The 13,666-nt window shown below is 47.7% G+C and overlaps 1 protein-coding gene across 2 annotated transcripts in view; it reads right to left on the reverse strand.

The window, feature by feature from the left end:
* NR4A3 (nuclear receptor subfamily 4 group A member 3) overlaps nt 1-12,517 on the reverse strand; it is a 29,484-nt gene extending 16,967 nt beyond the window's left edge. For both annotated transcript variants that reach the window (XM_051611850.1, XM_051611851.1), the window contains exons 1-5: nt 12,139-12,517; nt 9,356-9,511; nt 5,879-6,759; nt 3,544-3,673; nt 2,416-2,588 (exon numbers count right to left, since the gene is read on the reverse strand). In XM_051611850.1, coding sequence (XP_051467810.1) covers nt 2,416-2,588; nt 3,544-3,673; nt 5,879-6,757 — 1,182 coding nt within the window. In that variant the 5' untranslated portion in view covers nt 6,758-6,759; nt 9,356-9,511; nt 12,139-12,517. The remainder of the gene's footprint in view (nt 1-2,415; nt 2,589-3,543; nt 3,674-5,878; nt 6,760-9,355; nt 9,512-12,138) is intronic.
* Nucleotides 12,518-13,666: the final 1,149 nt, after the last annotated feature.

Raw genomic sequence — 13,666 nt, forward strand, 5'->3', positions numbered from 1 at the left:
AGGATTATTACCTAAGTGGTGCATTCTCCCTCCAAAAATGCAACATTTTTATTTAAGTTGGTGGCTATTCTGTATGAATAAGGACAGCAAGATATAGGGTCTGTTTCTCATCTCACTTACTTAGGACGTGTAAACACGTGGAATTGTACCAGTAAAACAGGTGTGAGACCAGACTGCAGCACATGGCCTTTAAGGAGTTCAGAAACCAAATTCTCTTCCAAGAACTTGCTTTTTGAAACCAAGTACCTAAATATACCATTGCTGTGGACTGGTAAGTTAAAACCAGTGCTGATATGAAAAGTAGCCATGTTCTGAACGGAACTGGTTCCAATCTGTTTTGGTTTAAAATTCATAGCTTACGTAATTTTTTTGCAGTTTTGTTATTTTTGTTTGGTTGGTTTGTTTGCGTGTTGGGTTTTTTTGGAGGGAAGGTGTACATGTTCCTCCCTGAAACTCTTTATCAGTGTTTTTAAGGTTGTCGAGACATTATGGCTTGTAAACATGAAAACCATGCTAAACACTAAGGTCAATTCTGCTGAAGCATTGGGACTGACTCCAGAGCCAGGCTTCCAAATCTATCCATTTGTGGTGCTTGGCAGGGTTGCAGCCTAACTGAACATGCCATAAATCAGTCTTTACAGGTGCAGGATTATTACTCAAAGGGATTTTCTTCATATTGCAGTGTGTTTACAGCATATTTAATTTAGCTAAGCTCAGTTTTTACACAACATTTGTTTCTGGTCTTCCTTAACTTTTCAAAATAAGATTTATGAAAAACACAAGAATTTCTTAATTTCTTTTAGTATATTTTTCTCTTTTCAGAACTGATGAGCATAACAGACTAGTATATGATTTATTGTAAAGAAGAACTTAGATATTAGTATGTCCTAACAGACAATCATACTTAATTGGCTAGCTACCAAGACTAAATTAATTTACTGTCAATCGTATGCTTCATGTAATGTCCAACAGAATTGTTCAACAATTAGATCTATGGGCTGTTCACATGAAAAGAGACATAACTGCAGGACAAAGAAAAAAGTCACACAAAAATACAGTTTTCATTCAGTTTTTCTGTAAATGCAAAATAACTTTATATCTATAAATAAATAAATACATAAGATTAGATACTGTTTTCATGGCCCGGGCTATTACATGCCTGTAATTCTGTGGAACCCAGCAGATTTCTGTCAAAGAGCACAGCTCATCACACACCTCTGTGTTTGCAAAATGACCCCCTGAGACATTCTGGGTAAGTTAAAATATATGTAAATACAGCTAATGCATTCTCCCCCTAAAAGGCTGTCAGATGCTGAACAGCTAGATTCCTAACAATAATTTGGAAAATTATATGATTGTATACTTACAGATTAGCTTGAAGTAAAGATGCTACAGCATGCTTAAAATTGCTAAACAATATACCTAAGTACAGTCTAAAATAAAGTAATTTTTATATAATTACAATTAAATATGTTTTAGGATTAAATATTACTTAGCAACAACTGAAAAATGCCCATTTTAGATAGAGTATAGCTGTATTTTTAATAGTTTCAGATTTAATAGCATTTGTTTAAGGTAAAGAAATTTGATCTTGTTTTTCCTTAGTTGTATTTTTTTTCTTTTCCTATATCAACCTCCCTAAAAATGTATTTAACAAGCCATTTCAATGCTGTATTTTAATAACAATAGAACAGTTTTGAAGCTTTCAAAATATTCCATGAGTATTTAAATGGCAAATATGATACATTAAGGAACAAGGTTACAAAAATATATTATCTCTGGCAAAGCTTTGCTGAGGTATTTTTTTAAAATTTTGATTTTCAATGCTTCGTTTTACAATTGTGAATTTTACTGAAGAAATATTCATGCTGCAGTATCAAAGGCCAGACCCTGATTCCATTTAAATAGTGGAAAAATTCCTTTTCATTTAAATAGAAATGGCTCTATCCATCCAGTGTGACTTTGCGCCACACTTATGTCCCAATATTACGGGAGTGCGATTAGATTTTAGCCTTCAGAACTTGGAAATTACGATACTGGACATACAAGTCCTGCTCCTGAGTTTGGTAGATTAATTGATCGTACTGCAATTGCTAGTGTTTTGGCACAGTCTTTTGCAAGAAGAATGCTCTGCTTAGCCACACATTTTTGCTTTCACTCTCCCATGGAACATACTGCAGATAACTTTGTGACTGAGGTCCTCACAATGCACAGTTACTAGCACTGATTTCTACTGTACCTCCTTTCCCCTCATCATCCACCTACCATGAAAAGACATGGCTGGCTGGACAAATTCCTACCCTCATCTAAATTTCACGTGTAATTTCATTTTAGCAAACTGGCTGGTAAGTAGAAATGCAGTTCCCAAATCATTTCTATGTGGAAAACAAACAGGCAAAGAAAGGCGAGACCTACTCTTGAATAGTCAAGCTCCCTGGGCGTGGAGTCAGTTAAAGCTCGTACGAGGGCGTTCATCATGCTGAGGGGAGGAGAAGGCGGGGAGGGCTGGGAGGGCTCTTGCTGTAAGGGGCTCTTTGGTTTGGAAGGCAGTCGACCTCTTCTCCCTTTCAGGCTGTCAGTACGGACAACTAGGTAAAAAAACAAACAAGGAATCAGTTGTGAAGATACCAGTAAATGCCAGATCAGAACGAACACCTGCTTTTCTTATGGGGTGGCCAGCCTGGCAATATTAAGAGCATTCTCCAGTTTCAGCACTTGCTCTTGATGCCTTTGACTGCAAAGGAACACAAATGATACCGAAATTGTGTCAGAGCTCCTATGACTGTAAGTAGCAATGTACTGCTTACTAAAAGCCTGGTTGTGTTCCTCGTGCTCATGCTTTGTTTGCAGCACATCTATGCGCCCGTGTATGTGTGCCCATACACACACACACACAGACACTCTACTGCTGCAAGAAAACTGAATGTGAAATACAAATTCTAATGTTCCTACTACTGGTGCACCTTGTAAATAGCAGAGTCGTTAATTTAAAGTAATTTCAGCTTTTTTGAAGCATTTGAAAAAAATGTGGTCACACTACATAGATTATACTATCCATGTTAGTATTTGCAATGGGACTGCTCACACAGCATTACTCACATACCTAAATATTTGCAGAATTGGGACTAATGAGTTGATCCTGTTTCCATCTAAATTAATTGCAAATATACAATCAGCTCACGGGAATGAGACAAGATCTTGTGCCAAAATGCAAGCAATTCAGTGCAGCCCCCAGTGAGATAAAGGGTGGAAGCCAACAGCATTATCGAGCAACATTCAACCTTAATAAAGGAGACATTTTGGCCAGTGTCAAATTATCCTCTTGTGACCTTGCTGTTCTTGAACTCTGGGGTCTAAGGTCTAAATATGATAATATGGGCAAAAGAAGAAAATCAATACATTATTGCACAAATGCACATATTTTGGGGTAAGTCATTAATCCCATCACTGTAAAATGAATTGTAAAGGCATCCATGTCCCCACACACACATTCATTAAACGTAATATATCAGTGTTTGGGATAATAATAGCAATAGTCCTTACCTTCTTTAACCATGCCGACGCTGAGACACTTCTGAAACCGACAGTATTGGCATCTGTTACGACGTCTCTTGTCCACTGGACAGTTTTTATTTGCCAGGCAAACATACTTTGCATTTTTCTGAACTGTTCTCTGTGAAAATGCAAAACAAAAATAGTAAGCAAACTGATCGTTTCTTGAGCAACTTAGAACCTGACAAAATGTGTTTTAATTACAACATGAAAAGCGACAGTGCAATTCATATAATTAGATAAAATTAATTTCCTAACACACTAGCCTGCAGGAAAAACAATTTTATTAGTGTTAGCTGCTGACAATGAAAATCATCTAGGATTGTTCTGAAGCAAGTCTCTGGAGACAGGCAACTTTGAATGATAAAATCATATCTGAAATTACCAGGTCATCGCATCTACCTTTGGGGATTAGATTATCTCCGCTTTTAATATCCCTTTGGGAACAATTTTCTACTTGGTTCATTCCCTTGATTATTGCTGACCTTATTAAAATAAAATCAAAATTATCTGTGATGTACTTCTCTTGCTATCACTATTGTTAGTCAAATACCACAATAACTGGTTTGGTTAGCCATTAAAATCAACAGGGAGAAAAATAAAAATACCAGAAACCCCTATAAAATGTGTTTAGTTAAATACTCCGGGAAAGCTAACCTGACCTGGGGAAAAAATAGGCAGAATTATACTGTCGTTATATATATTTAATAACTGTAAAATGATCTTAAAACTATACAATAATTTCAACATTTCTGAAAACCTGGAAGACTTTGGCAGAATGGAACAAATATTGATGCAAAAATGTATTATGTCTTTCCCTACTTAAAATCAGAGATACATCAATAAATAACTCTACACACATACACACAAAAAGTTGTTAATAGGAAAGACATCGGAACAGGAACAAATTTATCAGCTCAACATTCAATATTCAATCTTTCATTGCAATTAAATGAATGGAAAAATGTTATTTCATAATTTGTGTTCCTTTTCAAATAACATCTTTAACCTGCTAAATATTAGAGACACAGGAAACATTGCTCATTATCCTTTAGTGCTGAAAACTGTTTAATTTTGCAGAATAAGCTCTAGATACTGCTCCCAGTCAAGGATATGCTACAGATTTCCACAGGGGCAGGATCGAGCCCATAAGAGCTGCTATTTTCAGGTTGTTTGTGTTTCCTTTCCTAATTGTATATAAATAACAAATGAGTTTTACGTGAGATGTGTATCTCACCGTATTGTCAAAGAGTTATTATTAAGTAAGATTAGCAGCTCTGTGTGCAATGAAAAAAAAATGTTGCAAGGCCTCTCTCCCTACTATTTTTGGGCCTATTTTGTTCTCATCTTATCTTTTACCAGAACAGGGCCATGACTGCTATCCTTGCAGGAAGGAATATCCCAAATCAATCACAAATGCATCAAACCTTAAGCCTGCTGCCTAGAACTACCCCCCTAAAAGTCTGTTCCAAGTTGTTCACTTAAACAAGCTAATTCAGCAAATACTGGAATCTGAACTTAAGTCTCTTGAAAGGGAATTACAAAGCAACCAAAACTCAGAGCAAAAAGAGGGTAATCAGATCTTAAAAACTTAAGGACAGAGTTTCCACTGAGAAACTGACGTGTAAGTTACTCATGTTGCTATTCTCCATTGCTTTCTCCACTGCAGAGCAGGCAACAGGACCCTGTGCAGTGCTTAGTCACTGCTCTGCAAGCAGCTTTCCATTGGTGGGTACTCACTGGGCTCCCGACCAGAAGAGTAATGATGAAGCAGCAACCAAATAAAACTGCAAGTGCTTGGGTTTGTCCCATGCATGAAACCAGTTTCCTCCTAGCATCAAACTCACAGCCCTCCTCACCCCAACCACCCCAGGACAACAAATGGCACCGCTGCCATGAACTAAAATACCAAGTGGGCTTTACAACTTCAGGATTTCTTTCCTTACTTAAAAATGTAGGTTAATTGCAACAAGTGACTGAGTAAAACCCAGGCTGGATGTATTCCAGGTGAGTTTCGGTACAGAACAAATGCAGTTTAAATGCAGAGGAGTAGTGACCCATGCTTCTGTTGAGGGAACCCTGGCAGAGTGGGGATGTGGTTTGCCCAGCTCATTGCACAGCCCTTTCTCATCCAAGACTATGGAGGCCGTGCTTTGGCCTTCTTTGAAAACTCTGGGTGGGTGTCCATAACACCCTGCTGGGGGCCTCTGAGCTCTAACACAATGCCTCTGAGCCCCTGGGTGAGAACCAGGAGTGTACCAGGGCAGCTTGGGAGGGAGGGGAGGCTGAGGGAAGCGGGTAGGGGAGCAAAATGCAGAGCTCTCACCTTGAAGAAGCCCTTGCAGCCCTCGCACGTCCGTACCCCATAGTGCTGGCAGGCGGCATTATCCCCACAGACTGCGCAAGTGCCTTCCCCAGATGAGGAGCTCCTGCTGGGTGGGGATGGGAGGCCGCTGCTGCCACCGCCGCTGCTCTCACCCATCAGGCTGGAGGCGGCTGCATTGAGGCCGAGCGGTGGGAAGGCTAAGGTGGCTGGTCTTTTTGCCAGGTGAAGCCCGTAGGAATGACCCTCCATGGGTGTCTGGCTGGCGGTGGGTCTGTCGGAGCCCAGGGGCAGGCTGAGGGGGGCAGGGTCGTAGCACATGTGGGCGGTTGGTGTGTGTGGGGGAGAGTTCTTGAAGTGGAAGAGGGGGAAGCGCGGAGGCACAGTCTTCATGGGGGCAGTGTCCATCAGGTGGCCAGGTGGCAGGCAGGTCTGGGTGGGCTGCAGCGGGGGCTCCTCCCACAGGCTCTGGTGAGCAGGGAAGCCGGGTGTGGTTGGCGTGGAGGGCGGAGATTGCTTGAAGTACATGGAAGTGCTGGGCATCCCTTCGTCCGTGGAGGCAGGGAGTGAGGGCTGGTATGGAGAGAGCCGGGTGTCTTCCATCTTTATGAGGGGCCTTGGGCCGGAGGAAGCAGATTGCATTTGGTAGAGGCAGGAAGGCTTGAGCTCGTAGCTTCCAGAGTAACCCTCCATAAAGGTGCTGAAGCTGGGAAGGGCGGTGGTGGCAGTGGCAGTGATTTCGGTACTGCTCAGGTCCATGGTCAGCTTGGCATAGTCAGGGTTCATGATCTCCGAGCTGTACTCCGAGCCGTACGCATAGGTCTGAGCTGCATAATTTGAACCGGGCGGTGAAGGGCTATACTGCGCTTGCACACAGGGCATATCTGCGAGGGCAAAGGGGAACATTAACCACGAGCCCAGTGTGCTGAGCCTGCAGCCCAGGCCCCTGCAGACTTCCCTCCCAGAAGCTTTCCCACATTTCACAGCGCTCGGTTGGACACCTGACTCCCACTCTTGCCTGGACAGGGGACACATAAATTATCCTCGAGTCTTTGCCTTTGAATAAGAAATACACATTGGGGATTGACTAAGCATTAGGTGTTAGAGAGCCTGTTCTCGAGTCACAGGAGCAACTCAAACTGATACGAGTGTCAGTGAAAGAAGAAGCCACGTCAAGCTGCCCTACATCTGCTGCTTAATATACACAGGTGTCAATGAGAATTAGATAAGCAGAATGAAAACAGTTTATGGCTCTAAGTCTATCTCTGCATGTGTGCAACTGTGCCATAAAATTTTCATGAAGGGTAAAAGAGATTATCAAATGCATAATATTAAAAATTACATATATTTAAAAAGAAACAGCATCTGCAGTGCATGCTAGAGAACGACTCAAATCACAGTACTTGCTACTTAGGACTTGCAAAACACCAGTTTTGCTTGCTCAACTCTGGGCCTTAAAAGCATATTTCTAGTCAGCTAATAATTTAAGGTTGCTTTCCATCTAGTAGTTTTAAGGCTTATCTGTGGTAGATTATTATCCTAAAAAAACCTAGGTAGTACAACATATCCCTAAATTTGCAAACATGTAAGAGAAAAAGTATGTGGTATTTCTGTTTCTGTTTTTATAGGCCAGCAAGGTTGAGGCTACTAATAGAATTGTTTTTATCCATTAGTCATAAAAGTTGATGTGGTTCACTGATAGCTGGGATAGTTGAAGCAACACAGTGCCTGGCTATAAAGATTTGAAGTTTTTTTTTTTCTTTTACATTTCCTACTAGTCTGCTGTTTCTTTTGTTGCTCTCAGGAAATAATGGAACCAATTCTGCAATCCATTTGAGATTTGCCTGGCTAAACATTGTGATTCTAGACCTGAACTAGAATTGTGTGTGGTATATTTTGGTTCCACAGCAGAGGAAGAAAATGAATCAATTAGTATATATTCTCTTTTAAAGAGAAAATAAAAGTAAATATGGAGAAAATTTATATAAAAAATAAGTGCAGTTAATGCCTTCCTAATTGTGGTAATTTATATTCCAAAAGCACTTGAGAAACAATTAATACGAAAAAAAAAAGCTGCCTTGAAAAGAATGGGATTTTCCTCAGTATTTTAAAAACTCCCTTCACTTACAATTTTAAAATATTCACTTGAGCCTGGCATGCAGCAATAAAAAAAAAATCGTGTTGTATCAACTTTTAATTCTTTCCCACCCGCTTTGCAGATAAACATTTTTTAACTAAGCACCAGATTTCATTTACTGTACTGTCACAAACCATTCAGATCTTTCATCTTCTCAAAAAAAACCATTAAAAACTAGAAAAAAATAGTACTATTTTCTGAAATTAAGACCTTCCTGCTTGTAAATCCAAGTACTTCAAGAAGAAAAGCAGGATAACTCTTTCACAAGCCTTGCCTCCCATTGTTATTTATGTGTTTTCCTACTGTTCTCTTTTTTCCCCCCATGAATTTCTGTCCATGTCATTTCATCCCAAGTCCAATTACAATCATTTGTTAGTTTAAGGACCGTCTGTTAAAACACAGCGATTGGTGCTTAATCAAATAAAAAGGGAAAGAAATTCCTTCCACGGACCTCCATTGAGGACTGACTGAGGAACACAACTAAGAGAGTGGACAGATAATGACACAAAGTGGACATGTTGATACACAGCCCTGCAAAGGAAAAAGGCTTTTTTGCTAGCTCAGAAAACCAGCAGGAGTTCAGGGAAACAGGTAATTATGCTTTTTTTTTTTTTTTCCCCCTGCATTTTTTTGAGCATAACAGGGTTATGTTACTGAATTCTGTGCAAAGTGGAGTAAGAAAACAGAAGTCTAAAATAAATATAACCTGAAGATAGAAAAAATAACCCTAACCTAAAGGTCTGGTCTCTCCTGCTTCTGGATTCCTCCTACCTCACTCACCCTCTGCCAGCACACTCGACTAATTGTAAACCCTACTTTCCCTCTTAGGGCACCAATATTAATTACTCTGCAAAGTAAATAACCTGGGATCTTTTTTCTTCTGTACCCAAGAATATTTTAAAAAGCCCCACAAGCCTTGAAGAGCAGCAACCTGTCATCAAATCCCAAATGAATGGCTAAAAAAATCAAGGTAGGGACATTCCGAGCTATGACCGTATTATTCTGCTGTCTTTGCGAGAGTGTGTCACGAGGGGTGTGGGGTCCTCACAGGGACACTAACCCATTTCCCCCTTAAATCTGGCAAACCTTTGGTGGGGGGCTGGCACTACCCCATGTGCACAGCATCTCTAAGCGCCCTGTGAAACGCGGGCGCTGCCCGGATCCTGTTGGGATTTAAACACCCCGCGGCCCCGCCACGGGACGTCGGGGACAGATGATGCCAAAGGGATTTGGGAAAGGCAGGGGCCGCGGCAGGATCTCCCTCACCCTCTTCCCTCCTCCTCCTCCTCCTCCTCCTCTCCCGGGCGGAGGGGGGAGCCAGGCCCCGCGGAGCGGCATCTTACCTGGCGGGTATCTTGCGCGCTGAATGGTGGGGCTGGAGGTGCGGACGGAGGCGGCGGCGGGCGGCGGCGGCGGGGGGGTGGGTGCCGGCTGGGACCTCTCTGCGGCAGCGGGTGCGGGGCCTGGCCTCGGCGGAGGGCGCTCTTCCGACCCGGGCTCTGTTCGCCACCGGCGGGGCGGGAGGAGAAGACAGTCAGGGGGCTGCTGGGCAGAGCGGGGCCGGGGGGTGCCTGCCGCGCCTTCCTCTCCCCCAGCCCCCCCAGTGGAACGCCTCGGGGGGACCTTCCCCCGCCCTCGTCCCGCCTGCCCCCGCCTCGCCCCCACGGTGGGAAAGGGGAGCGCGTTTCTGCCAGCCCCCGCTCTCTCATCACACAAAAGGCAGAACGCGACGGCTGGGGCAACCGAGCCGCCGGTTTGTTCCCCGAGCGAGGAGCCCGGGGAAGCAAGAGGAGAGCCCCGGGCGGTGTGACTGCAGCAAGCGGGACAGCATCCCCCTGCGCCCCTTCTCCGCGGGAACTTTTGTTTTGTTTTGTTTTCCAGCAGCAGGCTGGAAGTCTCTCCGCAAGGGACTGGCCGGCCTCGAGGGGTTTGCTACCAGCCCGGCTACCCGGCGGCGTCTCGGTGCCCCGCTCCCCGCCTGGCTCTGCCCCGCGGTAACCACCGCGAGCGCGGAGCAGGGAGCGCGGCCTCGCCGCGTCCCTCCGCCCCGGAGGAAGTGCTGTGCCCTGGTCCGCCCGGCCCTGCCAGCACGGCCGGGGGGCTCCGCGGCAGCCCGGAGGGTGCCGGCCCACGGGAGCCGCTCCCGGGCCACTCTTTGGCCCGTTCTTCCTGCCTTCCCCGCGCCCCTCGCCTTTGATTCCCTCCTCCTCAGCTCCCGGGATATTAGTGACTATCAGCTCAACCCTTTCTCTCCCGCGGCTTTGCTTCGCTACCGAGCGCCTGCGAGGCGGCTTCCCGCTCGGCTCGGAGCGCCCTAGGGCTCTTCTCCCCCCACAGCCGCCCGGTTACCTAGAGACACTCGCTGCGCTTTTAACCATGCAACACCCCTCCGGACTGCAGCCGCCCGAGCCAGGAGCGCAGAGCCGTAAGGGCTGTAAATTAGGAGGAAATAACTACCCTTGTCAAAGCTCTTTTCTTCCTCTGTGCACTTTACATTCAGCCCCAAGTGACACCCCTCCCCACCCTGTAATACGAGGAAACCGTGAAATACTCCATTGTGATTGTGACTTCTTCAGCCGTTTCGAAACCTTCATTTACCCGGGAGGGACCGCGGAGGGGGAAGCTCCACCGAATTAAAAAGTTTTGAGCTCGATTTCCACCTCCGGTTAGCTCGCTATTATTATTATTATTATTATTATTATTATTATTATTATTATTATTATTATTATTATTATTATTATTATTATTGTTATTATTGCGGGGGAGGGGGTGGGGCATGGGATCGTCCTGAGCCGCAGGGTCACTCCAGCAAATATCCACAAGCTCGCGTAAGATTCACCTCCGAAGAAACCGTCTGGTCTGGTTTAGTCCATTGTTTTTACCGGAGCCTGACTCCAGCACACAACGGTCTCCACGGAGGAGAGAAAAACAGGGCGAAGAATGTAATCGAGTGAAGCGGCTTGGATAAAAGTTAGCGATTCATTCCCAAACTTTTTTTTTTTTTTTTTTTCCTGGAGAAAATAATCCGACCCCAACACATCAACACCCCCTGCCCCCCCTACAGAAAAGAGCGTTTTCCGCCCTTTCCCTGGGAAATGTCCTCGTACGGAATCCATCGTCTCCACAAATTGCAAGTTAAATAAATAACAGCGTCATTAACTAGCCGCGCTAAGGTGAGCCGCATCTCCGCCCGGGACAGCGCGTCTCGGTAATGCCGTCCCGATAACCGTCCCGAGACATAATGTCACAACCTAGCGCCCGCGCTTTCTCGCCTCTTTCCAAGACTGAAACTTCTCTCGCAGCTATGAAGGCAAGAAGGCAAAAGCGAGGGGCTCGGCGGGGTCAGGGAGCGGGGCAGCGGCAGCGCAGCTCAGCCACCCCGCACCGCACCACCCGTGCCGGACCACCGCAGCCCCTCATTACCATTTCTGACCTCCGAAGGGAAAAGGACACATTTCCGAGGAGCAGATGCCGGGCAGACGTGCCGAGCAAAGATCCCGTCTCATTTCAACACAATATGTCACATTCCAGCAATTACCTCTTGGGGCGAGCTCTTTCGGGCTGCTGCTCTCTCCCAAAGTGAGATTAGATCAACCTGCCTCGCCGTCCTTATTAGACAGTTCGAACTTGTGCAAACAAAGCCACCTATTTCCCAAGCGCAGTTAAAGGACGGAGACAAATTACTGCCATTCATCACCGGCGCTGTAAACTCCCCGCCGCCGCCGGCAGCATCATTTCCATGACAACAACTAGCAGAAATACCTTAGTACCACCGGCTCCGGCTCCCGCTCCTCTCAACCACAGCCCTCCCGTTTACGAGGGGTGGCGGTGCCCCGGGCACGACGGGGGTTGCTGAGCCGGCAGGGAGGCTCAGAAGCCGAGTGGCAAATGAGCATCCACAGGGAGGAGAGGCAGGGGGGTTGGTGCTAGAGGGGGGGGGGGGGGCGGGGTGGGAAGGAGAGGGAAAAGTTTCAGCGAGCGCCCAGCACGGCAGCGCGTTGGCTGAGCCGACTCGCCCGCCGGCGGCAGCTCCCGAGCATCTACCCCGGCAGCGCAACTTTCACGGAGTGGGGACACGTCGCGTTGTCCCTCTCCCTCGGCCGCTCCCGCTCATTCATATACGTACTCGGTTGCTGTGGAGGTTCCGTCTTTACATCTAGTTTATAGGTGCCCGCTTCCTTAAAGGCGCATGTAGGCGCTGTCCAGCGGCAGGACCCGAGACACAAAACCCCGGAGGCTCCCGGCGGCTGCAGGTCCGGAGGGTGCGTTATCCCGAGGCATGGAAAAGGATTGCAAAAGCCCGAGGAGCCAGGAGCCCGTCCCCGGGCGGAGGGAGGAAGGGAGGGAGCAGGCGGGCGGGCGAGGGATGCCGAGCCGCTGCCGCCGCCGCCGCCGCGATGTGCCTTTGTGTGTGTGTGCGGCGGGAGCCGGGCCGGGACCTGCGCCCGCGTCCGCGGTGCGAGTGCCCCGGGGTGCGCGTGTGCCTGCGCGGAGAGAGGGGACGGAGGCGCCTCTCTGCGCTGCTCTCCCGCTCCCTCTCTCTGAACGTCATTTATGTGAGAGGAGCCCTAGCGGCCTCTCCATAGAGCGGCTGGAATGCGAAACGTCAATAGTGACGCCATGGGAGCCTGACGCTACTGACCCCCCCCCACCCCCCCGCCCCAGTGTGTGCGCCGCGCTCCCGCCGCACCGCGCCGAGCCGTGCAGAGCTGTACCGAGCCGAGCTGTACCGAGCCGAGCCGTGCCGGGCCGTACCCAGCCGTGCCGAGCTCGGCAGCGCGGGTGAGGCGGCCGCTCCGAGCCGCCGGCAGCGGGACAGGGTGGCCGGCCGGCCGCCTCGGGGCTGGCTGCCCGCGACAGCCCGGCCAGGCGCTCCCAAGGCAGATGTAGTATTATTATTATCACTGTTGCTATTTTTTTTATTTATTTTTAATTATTATTTATTATTAACAGCAGTGATCGTCTTGTGCTGTTTTGCAAACGCAGCAACTCCGTAACTGGAGTGGTTCAAGGGAAAAAGTGCTTTGACTGGTTAATTAGTGCCACTTTCAGGAGGAATGATTAAAAGTTTCCTTTTTTTTTTTCCTCTTTTTACTTTTTTCTTTCTATTTTCTTTTTCTTTTTTTTTTCTTTTACACATTCCCTCTTCTTTCCCCCCCCTCTCCTTTTCTTTTGAAACTTTCCAGTGCGCAGGAGCAAAGAGCAGGTTGGGGACGGTGCCGCTCGGAGGGGGTGCTCGGGCGCGGGGCCCTGATGAAAGCCGGGGGCTCCCGCCTGCGTCTGTCTGTCTGTCTGTCTGTCTGAGCCGGTGCGTCTACCCGCGGCCGCGGCCCCGCGGGGCTGGGCTCCCCGCCGCTGCGCCCGGCGCCGTGTGTTGCTCCCGCCGCCGTTAGCCGGGCCGTTGGCCGCTGTCACCGGGACCGTTACGGCCGTTGCTGCGCTCACGCTGCGTGCCCAGGCGCTCTGCCGCACTTCCACCGACGGGGCCCGGGACGCTGCGGTGCCGGGGGGGGGGGGGGGGGGCCGCAGGGGTGCCCCGCTTCGCCCGCCCGCCGCCCCGAGGAGGAAGGGCCGGCGGCGGCGCTCTCGCTTTGCCCACCTTTCCCTCTACCGGGCTGGCACCGGCACCGCCGCTCCCGCGTGGGGAGGGGAGG

This window comes from Apus apus, chromosome 2, assembly GCF_020740795.1.
Source record: "Apus apus isolate bApuApu2 chromosome 2, bApuApu2.pri.cur, whole genome shotgun sequence".
Lineage (NCBI taxonomy): Eukaryota > Metazoa > Chordata > Aves > Apodiformes > Apodidae > Apus > Apus apus.